Source organism: Musa acuminata, chromosome BXJ2-6, assembly GCF_036884655.1.
Source record: "Musa acuminata AAA Group cultivar baxijiao chromosome BXJ2-6, Cavendish_Baxijiao_AAA, whole genome shotgun sequence".
NCBI lineage: Eukaryota > Viridiplantae > Streptophyta > Magnoliopsida > Zingiberales > Musaceae > Musa > Musa acuminata.
Window position 1 is genome coordinate 38,614,194 of NC_088343.1, and position 24,900 is coordinate 38,639,093.

Sequence of the window (24,900 nt, forward strand, 5' to 3'; positions counted from 1 at the left end):
TCAGGGATCAGCAGAAGCAGGTATGGCGTGTCTGCAGAGAGGACACACATGGCTTCTCTCCAACCATCGAGTGAGACAGCCGCCATGGAAGGCGTGCTTGCATGGCATCCGCGTCACCTCCACGCCCTCGTCGAACTCCGCGAAGCAGATGATGCAACTCTCCTCTCTGACATCTCCTCCACGCTCGTACTTCACCACCGCCAGCTCCTTCACCGCATCCGTCGACGCCGGGATGCCGCCGAAATTCCCGTTCTCGCCGACGCCTTCGACGTCCGAAGAAGGTTCCTCATCGATCGGGAAGTGGGCCAAAAGTACGTCCACGATCATGTCGAACCCGTTGCCCGAGTTCAAAGCCGTCTCGACTGGATAATTGCAGAAGGCAACGAGTTGTCTCTCCAACCGCCCGGCGAAGCAGATGTCATAACCATAGACGCCGGCGATTAAGAGAACGGTCGAGATCGCCTGGCGGCGAGATGCTTGGTGGAGGAAGTCGCCGAGAGTGAAGAGAAAGATGTGGTAGGAACGGGGCGGTTCCTCCACGACTTGACCTTCAAGAATGTGCATCACGGTGTAGCCGAGTTTGATCACCACCGGAGCCGATGCCGGCCTCCCATGAGTTTGATAGGCCGTGAGAACCCAATCGGCATAGCCATGGACAGGAGTCGTCTCCATCGCCTTCTTGTCGCACTTCAACCGTGTGAATGAACTCGGCTCAATTCCTGCCATGGAGTGGCTTTATATATATATATATAGAGAGAGAGAGAGAGAGAGAGAGATTCTGGTCTGCGAATCCGAGACGGGATCGAATTCATCGAGTACAAATCGTAAAGACAATCGGACGCGTAGTTTCCGTTGCCACATAAGTTTGCGGGTTGGACTCCGAAAGCAGTTCCATTCGACACGTGTTGAAATCCTACGGAACAACGAACTTGCTTCGTTCTTGATGGATTATTAGTGAAGATTTAATTGGAAATCGAAAGCTTTTATGACGTCATCTCTGTTAAGTCAACTCTTTCCTGCTCCTCCGTGTTGACGGAAGCCATTCACTACTAGACGCCAAATTAATTCCTCCCTAAAACCAATCAAGCATTGACATCCAAAATATAGCTCCACAGCAAAATGTCGAATTAATTGTTTTTAATATTTTAATATTTTATTATATAGTTCGATAGTAATATATTGAATTAATTTTTATTATTTTTATTATTTTATTTAAAAATATAAGGATGATTTTTTTAAAAAAAATACTTATATTTTAGTTTTTTTCAAATGATTATCTCATTTTATTTCAAACTATCCCTTCTCGTCCGCCCCTCTCACTTGGTTGCCATCACCATCACAGTATCTTGCCTTTCCCCCCCCACTCTCTCATTGCTTGATCTTTCTCTCTTATCTTTTCCTCTCCTTTCCAGTAGCTCATCCTCTCCTCCTCTTCCCTTTTCTTCTCTCTCCTTTCCGTCGTCACCTCCCTTCTTCTCCCATCATGGATGGCGAGCAATGACAATAAGTGGATAATGAGCTATCACATATTTAACTTTTCTTATCTAACTCATGTGGCATCTTTGCATGTCCAACCGCAAAAGGTCAACTTCTCCAAAACTTCTTATGATCCCTTGAGAATCTAGAAGATAAGTTATAGAAACTATTTAAATTGGTATTCACTAGTAATCATTTTAATAAACACTTAATAGGCAATACGAATGACAAATATAAACTTCGCAAACTCTGAACGGTCACTCGACAAAGGGTCTAAGGTGATTTGTCGCAATTAAAAGTCCCCATAAGTCCCCATATGATACTACTACCAAATAAGGTAATGAACTAGCCCTAAATACTATCCCAAAGGCTCATCTAACCATATGTCACCTTGGTAGCTCTTGGGTATTATGCAAGTTGACACTCTATACCACTTTATGGGGCTAGAAAATCCCTCAAAAGACTGCTTGGATGGTCTATTTCTGGACAATTGTATCTATACACGATAATTGCCCACAACCTATATTTACATAACGACAACTAAAGCCAACCAAAATGGGTATACCAAACCTACTATAAGTCGTTTACATGCTATGAAAAATATGAATAATACATTAACAAATCCAAAAGATACAGACATGTATGAGTATTATATCGAACACCCTATTTACAACTTCATATATAACATTCTCTCCCACTTATTCATTTAACGTCCTTGTTGAAGACTTTACATATGCTACATTTTTTAACTTTTGTTAAATTTTTAATCTTCTACTCTAGCTGCAACACACCTTTTAGCTCCCAGCTACTCTTCATCATTGTTATTGAGTAGTCGAACTTTAATCTGCCATGTTACTTCAACTCACCAATGACTCAGACACTAGTATAGAATCGACTAAGTTATATTGATCATTATAAGTTCTTGTAGATAGATGAAGGAAAAAGTCCTTCCTTATTATAAACTAGCCTCTTAAACGTTTGTTTGAATTGGGTTGATGCTTGTTTGAACTTGAATAAACATTACCTCAAAAACTTTAAAGTTTTTGAGGTCTTTTCTTCATAAAATATACCCATCAATACCTCTCAATTTATTATCGTTTTCAAGTAGGTCAGTATCATTTCTGCTTTTGATTGCCATTTTATTAGGAAATAAAGTGAACAGTCTACTCTCGATAACGCCAATTATCATTGGTGATATTTTAAAAATTATTATCTTTCACTTTATTCGAATGATCTTTAAACATAGAAAGAGCTTCTTTATAAGATAAATAAGAAACTAGAGAATTCAGTTTCGTCTATTTTTTTAAGAGTTGATAAAGTAAAAGTTATTTGACTTCGCCCACCTCCTCGAGGGTTGTACTTCATATATTGATTTGGTTACTAGCATTCGTTTACTTCGCCCACCTCCTTGGAGCAAGTCTCTAATAGTTTGCCACATTTAAAATTGTACCTTCTTCTCTATCATTTCTACTGCCTACTCTTTTGAAAAGAAAATGTATAACACCACATATTACCTTCTTCATTCCTTAGTTGAGATCTCTTGCATCTACCCGAAGTCCCTCACTTTCAACTATTTAGATAAGAAGACCGTTGACACAGGTCTTGTGAAGTTTTGTTTGTCTCTGGTCATTAGCCTTATCTCAGTACTTTGAAATTTACCTTTGTATTCTTCGCCTCCTTGGCTTCTTTCGTGACTAAGTACTCACCCTTTATTGAGAGCAAGGAATCGATAACTCTATGAAAGTCGTGCTTATATGGTACCATGACATTGTCAAACTCATGACCCTATTATCTATCATCTCATATCTACATTCCTTTCTAAGTTATTGGTATATTTGTCTCTACGATACTATGACACTCCTATAACTGCACCTATATTCTAATCAATGCTTGATTTTGTGTAGTTGTCCCTCTAAATTCATCGTCACTGCCTCATCCCTTTTGACCACTTGCTTCAACACCTTTATGTTTTCTAAGCAATTCTCCTCTAAACTACAACTCTCATGCATGGCCATTGCCTTCATGTTGTATGGCTTGTACCAATTATATTCTGCTTTACTTCATTGGTAACAACATTCGCTTACTTAGACTTGTTCTCTAGCATTTTAAGCTTCCTTAAGCAAATATAAGCATTGGAGCAGTCAAACTACCTAGTTACTCTGATTATACCTTTATATGATCAAGTCACTCACATTGGACTTACTAGTACTTACATTCAAAATTTTTCCTCGATAGTATATAGTCCTTATATGTTGATGACCAAAGATTTCATCCGATACAAAATTTGATGCATGCATAAAACACCCATCTCTATGGTATCATGATATTCACTTATTTAATCCATAGTTTTTCTTGTCGTATTGTTCACTGAAGTGGAGCTCATAATAGCTCTCAATCATATCTCCGTATAAACATATCTCTTACAAGACTTCTCTTATATGTCATTTTTATCTTGAATTATTTTAACACAATCTGTTGTACAATATTGCCTCTCAGTAACATCTTTATTATATTTTGATCTTTAAGAGATAAACTCAAACTATAGTATTTTTATGTGTAGCCTTTGCCTACGCATTACAAGGCCTTTGCCACCTATTATTATATTCACTTCTTTGACAATTGATCTTCGTCCACCTACTCTCGAGTCACACCAAGATGAAGCATAGCTCTAGGGCATTCCATTGCCTAGTAGCCCTTGAAGTCTAATAACTTTGTTAAAATTAGTACGCCATTGTTTAGATCCTAGGTTTCTGTCCTCAGTACAATCTCTATTGCACACCACTCTCTTCATGGAAACTCGAATGGTAATACAATGACATATTCTTCAAGAGTATCTACTTACATGTCCTCTTACCCCATGCCAAAGTTTTTTAACCCCAACTTCACCTCGATAAATTGAGTTATGCTCTTGCCTCTATAAGAGTTCATGTCCTTGACTTTTGTTCAAGGAAAGATTTATATCTCCACTTCATATTCTATCTTTTATGTCGACTCTTTTCTTGCTGCTTGGGCACTTCACCAAGTTTCATCTCAGTTGTTTCACTCATTGGTTTGTATTGAATTGATGGTGGCCCTCGTTCCCACCATCCATGGGTCAACTCTCCATTAAGTCCAATCTCTACATCGACTCTAAGTATGCTTTCATTTAGTGTTGCTTTAGTTTTCTCTCCGACCTGATCTTGCAATGCATCCACTAATATATTACGTCATATGATAACTCCTCGTCGCTTGCTCAGTTCATTAAACTTTATGGAGTTGTAATTTTGAGGTATCTCTCCTCAAAATATGTAATAAGTTATACATGATTCTTCCTTTGGAGAATCAAGACTTATCCCTCCTAGATATATATCCTATTAGAGCAACTTTCCTATTTACATCTTTCCTTTTAGAAGTTTTAGAGACTATCATCCTCTTAGACTATTCTACTTTGCTGAACGAGTTATGCACTATTTAGCTCCCGTGAATAAACTTGCTAGATTGTGACTCTTCTAATTCAACCCTTGTTGTGCCCCTCACGACTTAGTAATATGTTGAACTTATTGTATACTTTAGGTTTATACAAACGTTTCCTTCTTATGTTGAAGAAAAAATTTCAATGTTCAATAGCACCGAGTTTTGGTCACCTTAGAATAGTCATGAATAGTCCATCGTCTGCATACAAGTTTTTTGTATAAGTAATAAATTCTTTAAGTTAGTAATTTCTCTCACATCTATGAGCTTTGCACAACCCTTTCGATCATTGAGCAACCCATCCCACCTTACATAGTTTTATCCTTTACCAAGTATCATGTTTGTCTTAAGCGCTATAAAGTTTGGTTGCCAACGTCAACCATCCTAACCTCCGTATGCTATAGATTCTTTATAGTTCGATTGTCCTTATGGTGTCTTTGTGTGAAGGGTTGGCTATTTTTCTTTGAATGCTAATCTTGAATGCCCACTCCTCTAAGTGACTCTTTTCCCTACATCTCTATGCTCGTTTCTCTTAAATAGTCGTGTATGCTGACTACCGTTAATGCAACCCTGCTAATTCTCCCATGTTTATATGCAAAATGTTTCTAAGTATACTTGTCCAACTCTAATACCATATGTCATAGACTTAGGTGGTTTTGCATAAGTAATGTGACACCATTACATGTTTATCCTTAAAAAAATCAGCCTGCTTAAATTCTCTTATAGCCCTTAAAGACATACAAAAGAGAAGACAAATTAGAGAAAGCATTTTACTTGTGATTCACAAGTAGTCATTTCAGCAAACATTTGATAGACGATGTATATTACAAACATAGATTTTGGAAACTCTGAATGGTCATGTGACAAAGGGTTCAAGGTGGATTGTCATAGGTAAAAATCCTCACAAGTGCCCACATGACACTATTGTAAAAACCCTGAACACTACCCCAAAAGCCTATCTAACCATGTGACACATAGGTAGCTCCTAGGTGTTATGCTGGTTGACACTTCGCACTACTCTATAGAGCTAGAAAATCAATAAAATGACTACTTGGATTGTTTTTAAGCAGTTCTACTTATACATGATAATTGCACATAACTTACGTTTATAAGCCTAAAATGACCACAAAAGTTAACCAAAATGAGACTACAAAACCTATTATAAGTCATCTACATGCTCTATAAAACATGAATAAAATCAAAAGACGCGAATATATATAAGTATTATATCACATCAATACTTATATATATTTGTGTCTTTTTATATATCTTACAAATTACCTAAGATATATCTTGCAAATTTGAACGCTTACTAAAAAAATTTAAAATCAAAATTTTGAGTTAAAAATTAAATATATATCAATCTTATTGGTCAATTTTGCAATCAAATAATTGCCAAGATCAAATCCTTCCCTCCCTTGTGATTATAATGGTATTTATTACAAATTTTTCTAAATATTTATGATTTTTTAATTATTTAAAAAATTAATCTTAATAAAATCAAAATGTTGGGAATAGTTGATACGTGGAATATTGACCTTTAATGTTAAATATAAAATTTTGATAATAAAATTAATTAAAAAATTTTAAAAATTATCTTATAATAACCTAAATTATATAGGGGTATTTTGATTAAATATACGGATTGTCAAATATTTAGATGTCAAAGATTAAAAGTGGTGTCAATGGCTCAAACAATGTGATAAAAGTTCTTGATGTTATGCTGAAAAATCGAACATTATATCAAATATTGAAGAAGGATAAATTGATATGTCGAAATATACGATGATATACTAGAGGATCAACTGACATGCCAAAAGAATGCTAATGCACTGAAAGAATAAATGACTTTCCAAAAGACGCGGTGCTATATTCAAAAAATGAATGTTATTTTGAAATCTTTCTTGAAGTTAAATTAGGGTTCAATTACGCTAAATTCGAGAAATGTCGAGTTACTGAAGTGGGTGAAAATGGATTATTCTCTTGCTCACTCCCAATCTGCATTGAACGGCACATAACTACAACTGTTTGATCTGTCACAAACCGAGGATGCTTGCAATAAGCATAGAACAGAGAGATCTCTGCCACAAACAGAGAGCTCTAACAAGCACAACACAAACAGAGTGGTAGAGCGAAACAAGAAAGAACACCAGATGGGATTGTATAGCGTTTTATTTTCCTAAGAAAGGCAATTCATTACCAACTTCATTTACCTAATGCACCACACACTGTTCGATGACTTGAAGAACCAATTACTTCTTTCAGGTCCTCATCAATGTATGTATGTACGTACAACTCGAACGCCATTATCTACCATTCGAATCGACTGCATCCGCTGGCACTTCTTTTCTCTTCATCATTAGCAATATGCAGTCCAGAAGATGTCTCTGTATCTCGGGGAGATCAAGAAGAGGAGAAGCATTTCAGGGATCAGCAGAAGCAGGTATGGCGTGTCTGCAGAGAGGACACACATGGCTTCTCTCCAACCATCGAGTGAGACAGCCGCCATGGAAGGCGTGCTTGCATGGCATCCGCGTCACCTCCACGCCCTCGTCGAACTCCGCGAAGCAGATGATGCAACTCTCCTCTCTGACATCTCCTCCACGCTCGTACTTCACCACCGCCAGCTCCTTCACCGCATCCGTCGACGCCGGGATGCCGCCGAAATTCCCGTTCTCGCCGACGCCTTCGACGTCCGAAGAAGGTTCCTCATCGATCGGGAAGTGGGCCAAAAGTACGTCCACGATCATGTCGAACCCGTTGCCCGAGTTCAAAGCCGTCTCGACTGGATAATTGCAGAAGGCAACGAGTTGTCTCTCCAACCGCCCGGCGAAGCAGATGTCATAACCATAGACGCCGGCGATTAAGAGAACGGTCGAGATCGCCTGGCGGCGAGATGCTTGGTGGAGGAAGTCGCCGAGAGTGAAGAGAAAGATGTGGTAGGAACGGGGCGGTTCCTCCACGACTTGACCTTCAAGAATGTGCATCACGGTGTAGCCGAGTTTGATCACCACCGGAGCCGATGCCGGCCTCCCATGAGTTTGATAGGCCGTGAGAACCCAATCGGCATAGCCATGGACAGGAGTCGTCTCCATCGCCTTCTTGTCGCACTTCAACCGTGTGAATGAACTCGGCTCAATTCCTGCCATGGAGTGGCTTTATATATATATATATAGAGAGAGAGAGAGAGAGAGAGAGAGAGAGAGAGAGATTCTGGTCTGCGAATCCGAGACGGGATCGAATTCATCGAGTACAAATCGTAAAGACAATCGGACGCGTAGTTTCCGTTGCCACATAAGTTTGCGGGTTGGACTCCGAAAGCAGTTCCATTCGACACGTGTTGAAATCCTACGGAACAACGAACTTGCTTCGTTCTTGATGGATTATTAGTGAAGATTTAATTGGAAATCGAAAGCTTTTATGACGTCATCTCTGTTAAGTCAACTCTTTCCTGCTCCTCCGTGTTGACGGAAGCCATTCACTACTAGACGCCAAATTAATTCCTCCCTAAAACCAATCAAGCATTGACATCCAAAATATAGCTCCACAGCAAAATGTCGAATTAATTGTTTTTAATATTTTAATATTTTATTATATAGTTCGATAGTAATATATTGAATTAATTTTTATTATTTTTATTATTTTATTTAAAAATATAAGGATGATTTTTTTAAAAAAAATACTTATATTTTAGTTTTTTTCAAATGATTATCTCATTTTATTTCAAACTATCCCTTCTCGTCCGCCCCTCTCACTTGGTTGCCATCACCATCACAGTATCTTGCCTTTCCCCCCCCCACTCTCTCATTGCTTGATCTTTCTCTCTTATCTTTTCCTCTCCTTTCCAGTAGCTCATCCTCTCCTCCTCTTCCCTTTTCTTCTCTCTCCTTTCCGTCGTCACCTCCCTTCTTCTCCCATCATGGATGGCGAGCAATGACAATAAGTGGATAATGAGCTATCACATATTTAACTTTTCTTATCTAACTCATGTGGCATCTTTGCATGTCCAACCGCAAAAGGTCAACTTCTCCAAAACTTCTTATGATCCCTTGAGAATCTAGAAGATAAGTTATAGAAACTATTTAAATTGGTATTCACTAGTAATCATTTTAATAAACACTTAATAGGCAATACGAATGACAAATATAAACTTCGCAAACTCTGAACGGTCACTCGACAAAGGGTCTAAGGTGATTTGTCGCAATTAAAAGTCCCCATAAGTCCCCATATGATACTACTACCAAATAAGGTAATGAACTAGCCCTAAATACTATCCCAAAGGCTCATCTAACCATATGTCACCTTGGTAGCTCTTGGGTATTATGCAAGTTGACACTCTATACCACTTTATGGGGCTAGAAAATCCCTCAAAAGACTGCTTGGATGGTCTATTTCTGGACAATTGTATCTATACACGATAATTGCCCACAACCTATATTTACATAACGACAACTAAAGCCAACCAAAATGGGTATACCAAACCTACTATAAGTCGTTTACATGCTATGAAAAATATGAATAATACATTAACAAATCCAAAAGATACAGACATGTATGAGTATTATATCGAACACCCTATTTACAACTTCATATATAACATTCTCTCCCACTTATTCATTTAACGTCCTTGTTGAAGACTTTACATATGCTACATTTTTTAACTTTTGTTAAATTTTTAATCTTCTACTCTAGCTGCAACACACCTTTTAGCTCCCAGCTACTCTTCATCATTGTTATTGAGTAGTCGAACTTTAATCTGCCATGTTACTTCAACTCACCAATGACTCAGACACTAGTATAGAATCGACTAAGTTATATTGATCATTATAAGTTCTTGTAGATAGATGAAGGAAAAAGTCCTTCCTTATTATAAACTAGCCTCTTAAACGTTTGTTTGAATTGGGTTGATGCTTGTTTGAACTTGAATAAACATTACCTCAAAAACTTTAAAGTTTTTGAGGTCTTTTCTTCATAAAATATACCCATCAATACCTCTCAATTTATTATCGTTTTCAAGTAGGTCAGTATCATTTCTGCTTTTGATTGCCATTTTATTAGGAAATAAAGTGAACAGTCTACTCTCGATAACGCCAATTATCATTGGTGATATTTTAAAAATTATTATCTTTCACTTTATTCGAATGATCTTTAAACATAGAAAGAGCTTCTTTATAAGATAAATAAGAAACTAGAGAATTCAGTTTCGTCTATTTTTTTAAGAGTTGATAAAGTAAAAGTTATTTGACTTCGCCCACCTCCTCGAGGGTTGTACTTCATATATTGATTTGGTTACTAGCATTCGTTTACTTCGCCCACCTCCTTGGAGCAAGTCTCTAATAGTTTGCCACATTTAAAATTGTACCTTCTTCTCTATCATTTCTACTGCCTACTCTTTTGAAAAGAAAATGTATAACACCACATATTACCTTCTTCATTCCTTAGTTGAGATCTCTTGCATCTACCCGAAGTCCCTCACTTTCAACTATTTAGATAAGAAGACCGTTGACACAGGTCTTGTGAAGTTTTGTTTGTCTCTGGTCATTAGCCTTATCTCAGTACTTTGAAATTTACCTTTGTATTCTTCGCCTCCTTGGCTTCTTTCGTGACTAAGTACTCACCCTTTATTGAGAGCAAGGAATCGATAACTCTATGAAAGTCGTGCTTATATGGTACCATGACATTGTCAAACTCATGACCCTATTATCTATCATCTCATATCTACATTCCTTTCTAAGTTATTGGTATATTTGTCTCTACGATACTATGACACTCCTATAACTGCACCTATATTCTAATCAATGCTTGATTTTGTGTAGTTGTCCCTCTAAATTCATCGTCACTGCCTCATCCCTTTTGACCACTTGCTTCAACACCTTTATGTTTTCTAAGCAATTCTCCTCTAAACTACAACTCTCATGCATGGCCATTGCCTTCATGTTGTATGGCTTGTACCAATTATATTCTGCTTTACTTCATTGGTAACAACATTCGCTTACTTAGACTTGTTCTCTAGCATTTTAAGCTTCCTTAAGCAAATATAAGCATTGGAGCAGTCAAACTACCTAGTTACTCTGATTATACCTTTATATGATCAAGTCACTCACATTGGACTTACTAGTACTTACATTCAAAATTTTTCCTCGATAGTATATAGTCCTTATATGTTGATGACCAAAGATTTCATCCGATACAAAATTTGATGCATGCATAAAACACCCATCTCTATGGTATCATGATATTCACTTATTTAATCCATAGTTTTTCTTGTCGTATTGTTCACTGAAGTGGAGCTCATAATAGCTCTCAATCATATCTCCGTATAAACATATCTCTTACAAGACTTCTCTTATATGTCATTTTTATCTTGAATTATTTTAACACAATCTGTTGTACAATATTGCCTCTCAGTAACATCTTTATTATATTTTGATCTTTAAGAGATAAACTCAAACTATAGTATTTTTATGTGTAGCCTTTGCCTACGCATTACAAGGCCTTTGCCACCTATTATTATATTCACTTCTTTGACAATTAATCTTCGTCCACCTACTCTCGAGTCACACCAAGATGAAGCATAGCTCTAGGGCATTCCATTGCCTAGTAGCCCTTGAAGTCTAATAACTTTGTTAAAATTAGTACGCCATTGTTTAGATCCTAGGTTTCTGTCCTCAGTACAATCTCTATTGCACACCACTCTCTTCATGGAAACTCGAATGGTAATACAATGACATATTCTTCAAGAGTATCTACTTACATGTCCTCTTACCCCATGCCAAAGTTTTTTAACCCCAACTTCACCTCGATAAATTGAGTTATGCTCTTGCCTCTATAAGAGTTCATGTCCTTGACTTTTGTTCAAGGAAAGATTTATATCTCCACTTCATATTCTATCTTTTATGTCGACTCTTTTCTTGCTGCTTGGGCACTTCACCAAGTTTCATCTCAGTTGTTTCACTCATTGGTTTGTATTGAATTGATGGTGGCCCTCGTTCCCACCATCCATGGGTCAACTCTCCATTAAGTCCAATCTCTACATCGACTCTAAGTATGCTTTCATTTAGTGTTGCTTTAGTTTTCTCTCCGACCTGATCTTGCAATGCATCCACTAATATATTACGTCATATGATAACTCCTCGTCGCTTGCTCAGTTCATTAAACTTTATGGAGTTGTAATTTTGAGGTATCTCTCCTCAAAATATGTAATAAGTTATACATGATTCTTCCTTTGGAGAATCAAGACTTATCCCTCCTAGATATATATCCTATTAGAGCAACTTTCCTATTTACATCTTTCCTTTTAGAAGTTTTAGAGACTATCATCCTCTTAGACTATTCTACTTTGCTGAACGAGTTATGCACTATTTAGCTCCCGTGAATAAACTTGCTAGATTGTGACTCTTCTAATTCAACCCTTGTTGTGCCCCTCACGACTTAGTAATATGTTGAACTTATTGTATACTTTAGGTTTATACAAACGTTTCCTTCTTATGTTGAAGAAAAAATTTCAATGTTCAATAGCACCGAGTTTTGGTCACCTTAGAATAGTCATGAATAGTCCATCGTCTGCATACAAGTTTTTTGTATAAGTAATAAATTCTTTAAGTTAGTAATTTCTCTCACATCTATGAGCTTTGCACAACCCTTTCGATCATTGAGCAACCCATCCCACCTTACATAGTTTTATCCTTTACCAAGTATCATGTTTGTCTTAAGCGCTATAAAGTTTGGTTGCCAACGTCAACCATCCTAACCTCCGTATGCTATAGATTCTTTATAGTTCGATTGTCCTTATGGTGTCTTTGTGTGAAGGGTTGGCTATTTTTCTTTGAATGCTAATCTTGAATGCCCACTCCTCTAAGTGACTCTTTTCCCTACATCTCTATGCTCGTTTCTCTTAAATAGTCGTGTATGCTGACTACCGTTAATGCAACCCTGCTAATTCTCCCATGTTTATATGCAAAATGTTTCTAAGTATACTTGTCCAACTCTAATACCATATGTCATAGACTTAGGTGGTTTTGCATAAGTAATGTGACACCATTACATGTTTATCCTTAAAAAAATCAGCCTGCTTAAATTCTCTTATAGCCCTTAAAGACATACAAAAGAGAAGACAAATTAGAGAAAGCATTTTACTTGTGATTCACAAGTAGTCATTTCAGCAAACATTTGATAGACGATGTATATTACAAACATAGATTTTGGAAACTCTGAATGGTCATGTGACAAAGGGTTCAAGGTGGATTGTCATAGGTAAAAATCCTCACAAGTGCCCACATGACACTATTGTAAAAACCCTGAACACTACCCCAAAAGCCTATCTAACCATGTGACACATAGGTAGCTCCTAGGTGTTATGCTGGTTGACACTTCGCACTACTCTATAGAGCTAGAAAATCAATAAAATGACTACTTGGATTGTTTTTAAGCAGTTCTACTTATACATGATAATTGCACATAACTTACGTTTATAAGCCTAAAATGACCACAAAAGTTAACCAAAATGAGACTACAAAACCTATTATAAGTCATCTACATGCTCTATAAAACATGAATAAAATCAAAAGACGCGAATATATATAAGTATTATATCACATCAATACTTATATATATTTGTGTCTTTTTATATATCTTACAAATTACCTAAGATATATCTTGCAAATTTGAACGCTTACTAAAAAAATTTAAAATCAAAATTTTGAGTTAAAAATTAAATATATATCAATCTTATTGGTCAATTTTGCAATCAAATAATTGCCAAGATCAAATCCTTCCCTCCCTTGTGATTATAATGGTATTTATTACAAATTTTTCTAAATATTTATGATTTTTTAATTATTTAAAAAATTAATCTTAATAAAATCAAAATGTTGGGAATAGTTGATACGTGGAATATTGACCTTTAATGTTAAATATAAAATTTTGATAATAAAATTAATTAAAAAATTTTAAAAATTATCTTATAATAACCTAAATTATATAGGGGTATTTTGATTAAATATACGGATTGTCAAATATTTAGATGTCAAAGATTAAAAGTGGTGTCAATGGCTCAAACAATGTGATAAAAGTTCTTGATGTTATGCTGAAAAATCGAACATTATATCAAATATTGAAGAAGGATAAATTGATATGTCGAAATATACGATGATATACTAGAGGATCAACTGACATGCCAAAAGAATGCTAATGCACTGAAAGAATAAATGACTTTCCAAAAGACGCGGTGCTATATTCAAAAAATGAATGTTATTTTGAAATCTTTCTTGAAGTTAAATTAGGGTTCAATTACGCTAAATTCGAGAAATGTCGAGTTACTGAAGTGGGTGAAAATGGATTATTCTCTTGCTCACTCCCAATCTGCATTGAACGGCACATAACTACAACTGTTTGATCTGTCACAAACCGAGGATGCTTGCAATAAGCATAGAACAGAGAGATCTCTGCCACAAACAGAGAGCTCTAACAAGCACAACACAAACAGAGTGGTAGAGCGAAACAAGAAAGAACACCAGATGGGATTGTATAGCGTTTTATTTTCCTAAGAAAGGCAATTCATTACCAACTTCATTTACCTAATGCACCACACACTGTTCGATGACTTGAAGAACCAATTACTTCTTTCAGGTCCTCATCAATGTATGTATGTACGTACAACTCGAACGCCATTATCTACCATTCGAATCGACTGCATCCGCTGGCACTTCTTTTCTCTTCATCATTAGCAATATGCAGTCCAGAAGATGTCTCTGTATCTCGGGGAGATCAAGAAGAGGAGAAGCATTTCAGGGATCAGCAGAAGCAGGTATGGCGTGTCTGCAGAGAGGACACACATGGCTTCTCTCCAACCATCGAGTGAGACAGCCGCCATGGAAGGCGTGCTTGCATGGCATCCGCGTCACCTCCACGCCCTCGTCGAACTCCGCGAAGCAGATGATGCAACTCTCCTCTCTGACATCTCCTCCACGCTCGTACTTCACCACCGCCAGCTCCTTCACCGCATCCGTCGACGCCGGGATGCCGCCGAAATTCCCGTTCTCGCCGACGCCTTCGACGTCCGAAGAAGGTTCCTCATCGATCGGGAAGTGGGCCAAAAGTACGTCCACGATCATGTCGAACCCGTTGCCCGAGTTCAAAGCCGTCTCGACTGGATAATTGCAGAAGGCAACGAGTTGTCTCTCCAACCGCCCGGCGAAGCAGATGTCATAACCATAGACGCCGGCGATTAAGAGAACGGTCGAGATCGCCTGGCGGCGAGATGCTTGGTGGAGGAAGTCGCCGAGAGTGAAGAGAAAGATGTGGTAGGAACGGGGCGGTTCCTCCACGACTTGACCTTCAAGAATGTGCATCACGGTGTAGCCGAGTTTGATCACCACCGGAGCCGATGCCGGCCTCCCATGAGTTTGATAGGCCGTGAGAACCCAATCGGCATAGCCATGGACAGGAGTCGTCTCCATCGCCTTCTTGTCGCACTTCAACCGTGTGAATGAACTCGGCTCAATTCCTGCCATGGAGTGGCTTTATATATATATATATAGAGAGAGAGAGAGAGAGAGAGAGATTCTGGTCTGCGAATCCGAGACGGGATCGAATTCATCGAGTACAAATCGTAAAGACAATCGGACGCGTAGTTTCCGTTGCCACATAAGTTTGCGGGTTGGACTCCGAAAGCAGTTCCATTCGACACGTGTTGAAATCCTACGGAACAACGAACTTGCTTCGTTCTTGATGGATTATTAGTGAAGATTTAATTGGAAATCGAAAGCTTTTATGACGTCATCTCTGTTAAGTCAACTCTTTCCTGCTCCTCCGTGTTGACGGAAGCCATTCACTACTAGACGCCAAATTAATTCCTCCCTAAAACCAATCAAGCATTGACATCCAAAATATAGCTCCACAGCAAAATGTCGAATTAATTGTTTTTAATATTTTAATATTTTATTATATAGTTCGATAGTAATATATTGAATTAATTTTTATTATTTTTATTATTTTATTTAAAAATATAAGGATGATTTTTTTAAAAAAAATACTTATATTTTAGTTTTTTTCAAATGATTATCTCATTTTATTTCAAACTATCCCTTCTCGTCCGCCCCTCTCACTTGGTTGCCATCACCATCACAGTATCTTGCCTTTCCCCCCCCCCACTCTCTCATTGCTTAATCTTTCTCTCTTATCTTTTCCTCTCCTTTCCAGTAGCTCATCCTCTCCTCCTCTTCCCTTTTCTTCTCTCTCCTTTCCGTCGTCACCTCCCTTCTTCTCCCATCATGGATGGCGAGCAATGACAATAAGTGGATAATGAGCTATCACATATTTAACTTTTCTTATCTAACTCATGTGGCATCTTTGCATGTCCAACCGCAAAAGGTCAACTTCTCCAAAACTTCTTATGATCCCTTGAGAATCTAGAAGATAAGTTATAGAAACTATTTAAATTGGTATTCACTAGTAATCATTTTAATAAACACTTAATAGGCAATACGAATGACAAATATAAACTTCGCAAACTCTGAACGGTCACTCGACAAAGGGTCTAAGGTGATTTGTCGCAATTAAAAGTCCCCATAAGTCCCCATATGATACTACTACCAAATAAGGTAATGAACTAGCCCTAAATACTATCCCAAAGGCTCATCTAACCATATGTCACCTTGGTAGCTCTTGGGTATTATGCAAGTTGACACTCTATACCACTTTATGGGGCTAGAAAATCCCTCAAAAGACTGCTTGGATGGTCTATTTCTGGACAATTGTATCTATACACGATAATTGCCCACAACCTATATTTACATAACGACAACTAAAGCCAACCAAAATGGGTATACCAAACCTACTATAAGTCGTTTACATGCTATGAAAAATATGAATAATACATTAACAAATCCAAAAGATACAGACATGTATGAGTATTATATCGAACACCCTATTTACAACTTCATATATAACATTCTCTCCCACTTATTCATTTAACGTCCTTGTTGAAGACTTTACATATGCTACATTTTTTAACTTTTGTTAAATTTTTAATCTTCTACTCTAGCTGCAACACACCTTTTAGCTCCCAGCTACTCTTCATCATTGTTATTGAGTAGTCGAACTTTAATCTGCCATGTTACTTCAACTCACCAATGACTCAGACACTAGTATAGAATCGACTAAGTTATATTGATCATTATAAGTTCTTGTAGATAGATGAAGGAAAAAGTCCTTCCTTATTATAAACTAGCCTCTTAAACGTTTGTTTGAATTGGGTTGATGCTTGTTTGAACTTGAATAAACATTACCTCAAAAACTTTAAAGTTTTTGAGGTCTTTTCTTCATAAAATATACCCATCAATACCTCTCAATTTATTATCGTTTTCAAGTAGGTCAGTATCATTTCTGCTTTTGATTGCCATTTTATTAGGAAATAAAGTGAACAGTCTACTCTCGATAACGCCAATTATCATTGGTGATATTTTAAAAATTATTATCTTTCACTTTATTCGAATGATCTTTAAACATAGAAAGAGCTTCTTTATAAGATAAATAAGAAACTAGAGAATTCAGTTTCGTCTATTTTTTTAAGAGTTGATAAAGTAAAAGTTATTTGACTTCGCCCACCTCCTCGAGGGTTGTACTTCATATATTGATTTGGTTACTAGCATTCGTTTACTTCGCCCACCTCCTTGGAGCAAGTCTCTAATAGTTTGCCACATTTAAAATTGTACCTTCTTCTCTATCATTTCTACTGCCTACTCTTTTGAAAAGAAAATGTATAACACCACATATTACCTTCTTCATTCCTTAGTTGAGATCTCTTGCATCTACCCGAAGTCCCTCACTTTCAACTATTTAGATAAGAAGACCGTTGACACAGGTCTTGTGAAGTTTTGTTTGTCTCTGGTCATTAGCCTTATCTCAGTACTTTGAAATTTACCTTTGTATTCTTCGCCTCCTTGGCTTCTTTCGTGACTAAGTACTCACCCTTTATTGAGAGCAAGGAATCGATAACTCTATGAAAGTCGTGCTTATATGGTACCATGACATTGTCAAACTCATGACCCTATTATCTATCATCTCATATCTACATTCCTTTCTAAGTTATTGGTATATTTGTCTCTACGATACTATGACACTCCTATAACTGCACCTATATTCTAATCAATGCTTGATTTTGTGTAGTTGTCCCTCTAAATTCATCGTCACTGCCTCATCCCTTTTGACCACTTGCTTCAACACCTTTATGTTTTCTAAGCAATTCTCCTCTAAACTACAACTCTCATGCATGGCCATTGCCTTCATGTTGTATGGCTTGTACCAATTATATTCTGCTTTACTTCATTGGTAACAACATTCGCTTACTTAGACTTGTTCTCTAGCATTTTAAGCTTCCTTAAGCAAATATAAGCATTGGAGCAGTCAAACTACCTAGTTACTCTGATTATACCTTTATATGATCAAGTCACTCACATTGGACTTACTAGTACTTACATTCAAAATTTTTCCTCGATAGTATATAGTCCTTATATGTTGATGACCAAAGATTTCATCCGATACAAAATTTGATGCATGCATAAAACACCCATCTCTATGGTATCATGATATTCACTTATTTAATCCATAGTTTTTCTTGTCGTATTGTTCACTGAAGTGGAGCTCATAATAGCTCTCAATCATATCTCCGTATAAACATATCTCTTACAAGACTTCTCTTATATGTCATTTTTATCTTGAATTATTTTAACACAATCTGTTGTACAATATTGCCTCTCAGTAACATCTTTATTATATTTTGATCTTTAAGAGATAAACTCAAACTATAGTATTTTTATGTGTAGCCTTTGCCTACGCATTACAAGGCCTTTGCCACCTATTATTATATTCACTTCTTTGACAATTGATCTTCGTCCACCTACTCTCGAGTCACACCAAGATGAAGCATAGCTCTAGGGCATTCCATTGCCTAGTAGCCCTTGAAGTCTAATAACTTTGTTAAAATTAGTACGCCATTGTTTAGATCCTAGGTTTCTGTCCTCAGTACAATCTCTATTGCACACCACTCTCTTCATGGAAACTCGAATGGTAATACAATGACATATTCTTCAAGAGTATCTACTTACATGTCCTCTTACCCCATGCCAAAGTTTTTTAACCCCAACTTCACCTCGATAAATTGAGTTATGCTCTTGCCTCTATAAGAGTTCATGTCCTTGACTTTTGTTCAAGGAAAGATTTATATCTCCACTTCATATTCTATCTTTTATGTCGACTCTTTTCTTGCTGCTTGGGCACTTCACCAAGTTTCATCTCAGTTGTTTCACTCATTGGTTTGTATTGAATTGATGGTGGCCCTCGTTCCCACCATCCATGGGTCAACTCTCCATTAAGTCCAATCTCTACATCGACTCTAAGTATGCTTTCATTTAGTGTTGCTTTAGTTTTCTCTCCGACCTGATCTTGCAATGCATCCACTAATATATTACGTCATATGATAACTCCTCGTCGCTTGCTCAGTTCATTAAACTTTATGGAGTTGTAATTTTGAGGTATCTCTCCTCAAAATATGTAATAAGTTATACATGATTCTTCCTTTGGAGAATCAAGACTTATCCCTCCTAGATATATATCCTATTAGAGCAACTTTCCTATTTACATCTTTCCTTTTAGAAGTTTTAGAGACTATCATCCTCTTAGACTATTCTACTTTGCTGAACGAGTTATGCACTATTTAGCTCCCGTGAATAAACTTGCTAGATTGTGACTCTTCTAATTCAACCCTTGTTGTGCCCCTCACGACTTAGTAATATGTTGAACTTATTGTATACTTTAGGTTTATACAAACGTTTCCTTCTTATGTTGAAGAAAAAATTTCAATGTTCAATAGCACCGAGTTTTGGTCACCTTAGAATAGTCATGAATAGTCCATCGTCTGCATACAAGTTTTTTGTATAAGTAATAAATTCTTTAAGTTAGTAATTTCTCTCACATCTATGAGCTTTGCACAACCCTTTCGATCATTGAGCAACCCATCCCACCTTACATAGTTTTATCCTTTACCAAGTATCATGTTTGTCTTAAGCGCTATAAAGTTTGGTTGCCAACGTCAACCATCCTAACCTCCGTATGCTATAGATTCTTTATAGTTCGATTGTCCTTATGGTGTCTTTGTGTGAAGGGTTGGCTATTTTTCTTTGAATGCTAATCTTGAATGCCCACTCCTCTAAGTGACTCTTTTCCCTACATCTCTATGCTCGTTTCTCTTAAATAGTCGTGTATGCTGACTACCGTTAATGCAACCCTGCTAATTCTCCCATGTTTATATGCAAAATGTTTCTAAGTATACTTGTCCAACTCTAATACCATATGTCATAGACTTAGGTGGTTTTGCATAAGTAATGTGACACCATTACATGTTTATCCTTAAAAAAATCAGCCTGCTTAAATTCTCTTATAGCCCTTAAAGACATACAAAAGAGAAGACAAATTAGAGAAAGCATTTTACTTGTGATTCACAAGTAGTCATTTCAGCAAACATTTGATAGACGATGTATATTACAAACATAGATTTTGGAAACTCTGAATGGTCATGTGACAAAGGGTTCAAGGTGGATTGTCATAGGTAAAAATCCTCACAAGTGCCCACATGACACTATTGTAAAAACCCTGAACACTACCCCAAAAGCCTATCTAACCATGTGACACATAGGTAGCTCCTAGGTGTTATGCTGGTTGACACTTCGCACTACTCTATAGAGCTAGAAAATCAATAAAATGACTACTTGGATTGTTTTTAAGCAGTTCTACTTATACATGATAATTGCACATAACTTACGTTTATAAGCCTAAAATGACCACAAAAGTTAACCAAAATGAGACTACAAAACCTATTATAAGTCATCTACATGCTCTATAAAACATGAATAAAATCAAAAGACGCGAATATATATAAGTATTATATCACATCAATACTTATATATATTTGTGTCTTTTTATATATCTTACAAATTACCTAAGATATATCTTGCAAATTTGAACGCTTACTAAAAAAATTTAAAATCAAAATTTTGAGTTAAAAATTAAATATATATCAATCTTATTGGTCAATTTTGCAATCAAATAATTGCCAAGATCAAATCCTTCCCTCCCTTGTGATTATAATGGTATTTATTACAAATTTTTCTAAATATTTATGATTTTTTAATTATTTAAAAAATTAATCTTAATAAAATCAAAATGTTGGGAATAGTTGATACGTGGAATATTGACCTTTAATGTTAAATATAAAATTTTGATAATAAAATTAATTAAAAAATTTTAAAAATTATCTTATAATAACCTAAATTATATAGGGGTATTTTGATTAAATATACGGATTGTCAAATATTTAGATGTCAAAGATTAAAAGTGGTGTCAATGGCTCAAACAATGTGATAAAAGTTCTTGATGTTATGCTGAAAAATCGAACATTATATCAAATATTGAAGAAGGATAAATTGATATGTCGAAATATACGATGATATACTAGAGGATCAACTGACATGCCAAAAGAATGCTAATGCACTGAAAGAATAAATGACTTTCCAAAAGACGCGGTGCTATATTCAAAAAATGAATGTTATTTTGAAATCTTTCTTGAAGTTAAATTAGGGTTCAATTACGCTAAATTCGAGAAATGTCGAGTTACTGAAGTGGGTGAAAATGGATTATTCTCTTGCTCACTCCCAATCTGCATTGAACGGCACATAACTACAACTGTTTGATCTGTCACAAACCGAGGATGCTTGCAATAAGCATAGAACAGAGAGATCTCTGCCACAAACAGAGAGCTCTAACAAGCACAACACAAACAGAGTGGTAGAGCGAAACAAGAAAGAACACCAGATGGGATTGTATAGCGTTTTATTTTCCTAAGAAAGGCAATTCATTACCAACTTCATTTACCTAATGCACCACACACTGTTCGATGACTTGAAGAACCAATTACTTCTTTCAGGTCCTCATCAATGTATGTATGTACGTACAACTCGAACGCCATTATCTACCATTCGAATCGACTGCATCCGCTGGCACTTCTTTTCTCTTCATCATTAGCAATATGCAGTCCAGAAGATGTCTCTGTATCTCGGGGAGATCAAGAAGAGGAGAAGCATTTCAGGGATCAGCAGAAGCAGGTATGGCGTGTCTGCAGAGAGGACACACATGGCTTCTCTCCAACCATCGAGTGAGACAGCCGCCATGGAAGGCGTGCTTGCATGGCATCCGCGTCACCTCCACGCCCTCGTCGAACTCCGCGAAGCAGATGATGCAACTCTCCTCTCTGACATCTCCTCCACGCTCGTACTTCACCACCGCCAGCTCCTTCACCGCATCCGTCGACGCCGGGATGCCGCCGAAATTCCCGTTCTCGCCGACGCCTTCGACGTCCGAAGAAGGTTCCTCATCGATCGGGAAGTGGGCCAAAAGTACGTCCACGATCATGTCGAACCCGTTGCCCGAGTTCAAAGCCGTCTCGACTGGATAATTGCAGAAGGCAACGAGTTGTCTCTCCAACCGCCCGGCGAAGCAGATGTCATAACCATAGACGCCGGCGATTAAGAGAACGGTCGAGATCGCCTGGCGGCGAGATGCTTGGTGGAGGAAGTCGCCGAGAGTGAAGAGAAAGATGTGGTAGGAACGGGGCGGTTCCTCCACGACTTGACCTTCAAGAATGTGCATCACGGTGTAGCCGAGTTTGATCACCACCGGAGCCGATGCCGGCCTCCCATGAGTTTGATAGGCCGTGAGAACCCAATCGGCATAGCCATGGACAGGAGTCGTCTCCATCGCCTTCTTGTCGCACTTCAACCGTGTGAATGAACTCGGCTCAATTCCTGCCATGGAGTGGCTTTATATATATATATAGAGAGAGAGAGAGAGAGAGAGAGAGATTCTGGTCTGCGAATCCGAGACGGGATCGAATTCATCGAGTACAAATCGTAAAGACAATCGGACGCGTAGTTTCCGTTGCCACATAAGTTTGCGGGTTGGACTCCGAAAGCAGTTCCATTCGACACGTGTTGAAATCCTACGGAACAACGAACTTGCTTCGTTCTTGATGGATTATTAGTGAAGATTTAATTGGAAATCGAAAGCTTTTATGACGTCATCTCTGTTAAGTCAACTCTTTCCTGCTCCTCCGTGTTGACGGAAGCCATTCACTACTAGACGCCAAATTAATTCCTCCCTAAAACCAATCAAGCATTGACATCCAAAATATAGCTCCACAGCAAAATGTCGAATTAATTGTTTTTAATATTTTAATATTTTATTATATAGTTCGATAGTAATATATTGAATTAATTTTTATTATTTTTATTATTTTATTTAAAAATATAAGGATGATTTTTTTAAAAAAAATACTTATATTTTAGTTTTTTTCAAATGATTATCTCATTTTATTTCAAACTATCCCTTCTCGTCCGCCCCTCTCACTTGGTTGCCATCACCATCACATTATCTTGCCTTTCCCCCCCACTCTCTCATTGCTTGATCTTTCTCTCTTATCTTTTCCTCTCCTTTCCGGTAGCTCATCCTCTCCTCCTCTTCCCTTTTCTTCTCTCTCCTTTCCGTCGTCACCTCCCTTCTTCTCCCATCATGGATGGCGAGCAATGACAATAAGTGGATAATGAGCTATCACATATTTAACTTTTCTTATCTAACTCATGTGGCATCTTTGCATGTCCAACCGCAAAAGGTCAACTTCTCCAAAACTTCTTATGATCCCTTGAGAATCTAGAAGATAAGTTATAGAAACTATTTAAATTGGTATTCACTAGTAATCATTTTAATAAACACTTAATAGGCAATACGAATGACAAATATAAACTTCGCAAACTCTGAACGGTCACTCGACAAAGGGTCTAAGGTGATTTGTCGCAATTAAAAGTCCCCACAAGTCCCCATATGATACTACTACCAAATAAGGTAATGAACTAGCCCTAAATACTATCCCAAAGGCTCATCTAACCATATGTCACCTTGGTAGCTCTTGGGTATTATGCAAGTTGACACTCTATACCACTTTATGGGGCTAGAAAATCCCTCAAAAGACTGCTTGGATGGTCTATTTCTGGACAATTGTATCTATACACGATAATTGCCCACAACCTATATTTACATAACGACAACTAAAGCCAACCAAAATGGGTATACCAAACCTACTATAAGTCGTTTACATGCTATGAAAAATATGAATAATACATTAACAAATCCAAAAGATACAGACATGTATGAGTATTATATCGAACACCCTATTTACAACTTCATATATAACATTCTCTCCCACTTATTCATTTAACGTCCTTGTTGAAGACTTTACATATGCTACATTTTTTAACTTTTGTTAAATTTTTAATCTTCTACTCTAGCTGCAACACACCTTTTAGCTCCCAGCTACTCTTCATCATTGTTATTGAGTAGTCGAACTTTAATCTGCCATGTTACTTCAACTCACCAATGACTCAGACACTAGTATAGAATCGACTAAGTTATATTGATCATTGTAAGTTCTTGTAGATAGATGAAGGAAAAAGTCCTTCCTTATTATAAACTAGCCTCTTAAACGTTTGTTTGAATTGGGTTGATGCTTGTTTGAACTTGAATAAACATTACCTCAAAAACTTTAAAGTTTTTGAGGTCTTTTCTTCATAAAATATACCCATCAATACCTCTCAATTTATTATCGTTTTCAAGTAGGTCAGTATCATTTCTGCTTTTGATTGCCATTTTATTAGGAAATAAAGTGAACAGTCTACTCTCGATAACGCCAATTATCATTGGTGATATTTTAAAAATTATTATCTTTAACTTTATTCGAATGATCTTTAAACATAGAAAGAGCTTCTTTATAAGATAAATAAGAAACTAGAGAATTCAGTTTCGTCTATTTTTTTAAGAGTTGATAAAGTAAAAGTTATTTGACTTCGCCCACCTCCTCGAGGGTTGTACTTC

At 37.1% G+C, this 24,900-nt stretch overlaps 4 protein-coding genes across 4 annotated transcripts; all 4 read right to left on the bottom strand.

Annotated features, from left to right (window-relative positions):
- Positions 1–726, bottom strand: LOC135613956 (putative RING-H2 finger protein ATL53). The gene has a single exon (XM_065110953.1). The coding sequence runs from the start codon at positions 724–726 to the stop codon at positions 1–3; it is 726 nt and encodes a 241-aa protein (XP_064967025.1).
- A 6,623-nt stretch (positions 727–7,349) lies between these two features.
- Positions 7,350–8,075, bottom strand: LOC135613957 (putative RING-H2 finger protein ATL53). Its single transcript, XM_065110954.1, has one exon. It carries the CDS (start codon positions 8,073–8,075, stop codon positions 7,350–7,352), a length of 726 nt encoding a protein of 241 aa, XP_064967026.1.
- Positions 8,076–14,711: 6,636 nt separating this feature from the next.
- On the bottom strand, positions 14,712–15,437 carry LOC135613958 (putative RING-H2 finger protein ATL53). The gene has a single exon (XM_065110955.1). It carries the CDS (start codon positions 15,435–15,437, stop codon positions 14,712–14,714), a length of 726 nt encoding a protein of 241 aa, XP_064967027.1.
- A 6,625-nt stretch (positions 15,438–22,062) lies between these two features.
- LOC135613959 (putative RING-H2 finger protein ATL53) lies at positions 22,063–22,788 on the bottom strand. Its single transcript, XM_065110956.1, has one exon. It carries the CDS (start codon positions 22,786–22,788, stop codon positions 22,063–22,065), a length of 726 nt encoding a protein of 241 aa, XP_064967028.1.
- Between the last annotated feature and the right edge of the window lie 2,112 nt (positions 22,789–24,900).

Coding starts and splice junctions, on each gene's coding strand:
- LOC135613959 (XM_065110956.1), bottom strand. CDS start 22,788: ATGGCAGGAATTGAGCCGAGTTCATTCACACGGTTGAAGTGCGACAAG.
- LOC135613956 (XM_065110953.1), bottom strand. CDS start 726: ATGGCAGGAATTGAGCCGAGTTCATTCACACGGTTGAAGTGCGACAAG.
- LOC135613958 (XM_065110955.1), bottom strand. CDS start 15,437: ATGGCAGGAATTGAGCCGAGTTCATTCACACGGTTGAAGTGCGACAAG.
- LOC135613957 (XM_065110954.1), bottom strand. CDS start 8,075: ATGGCAGGAATTGAGCCGAGTTCATTCACACGGTTGAAGTGCGACAAG.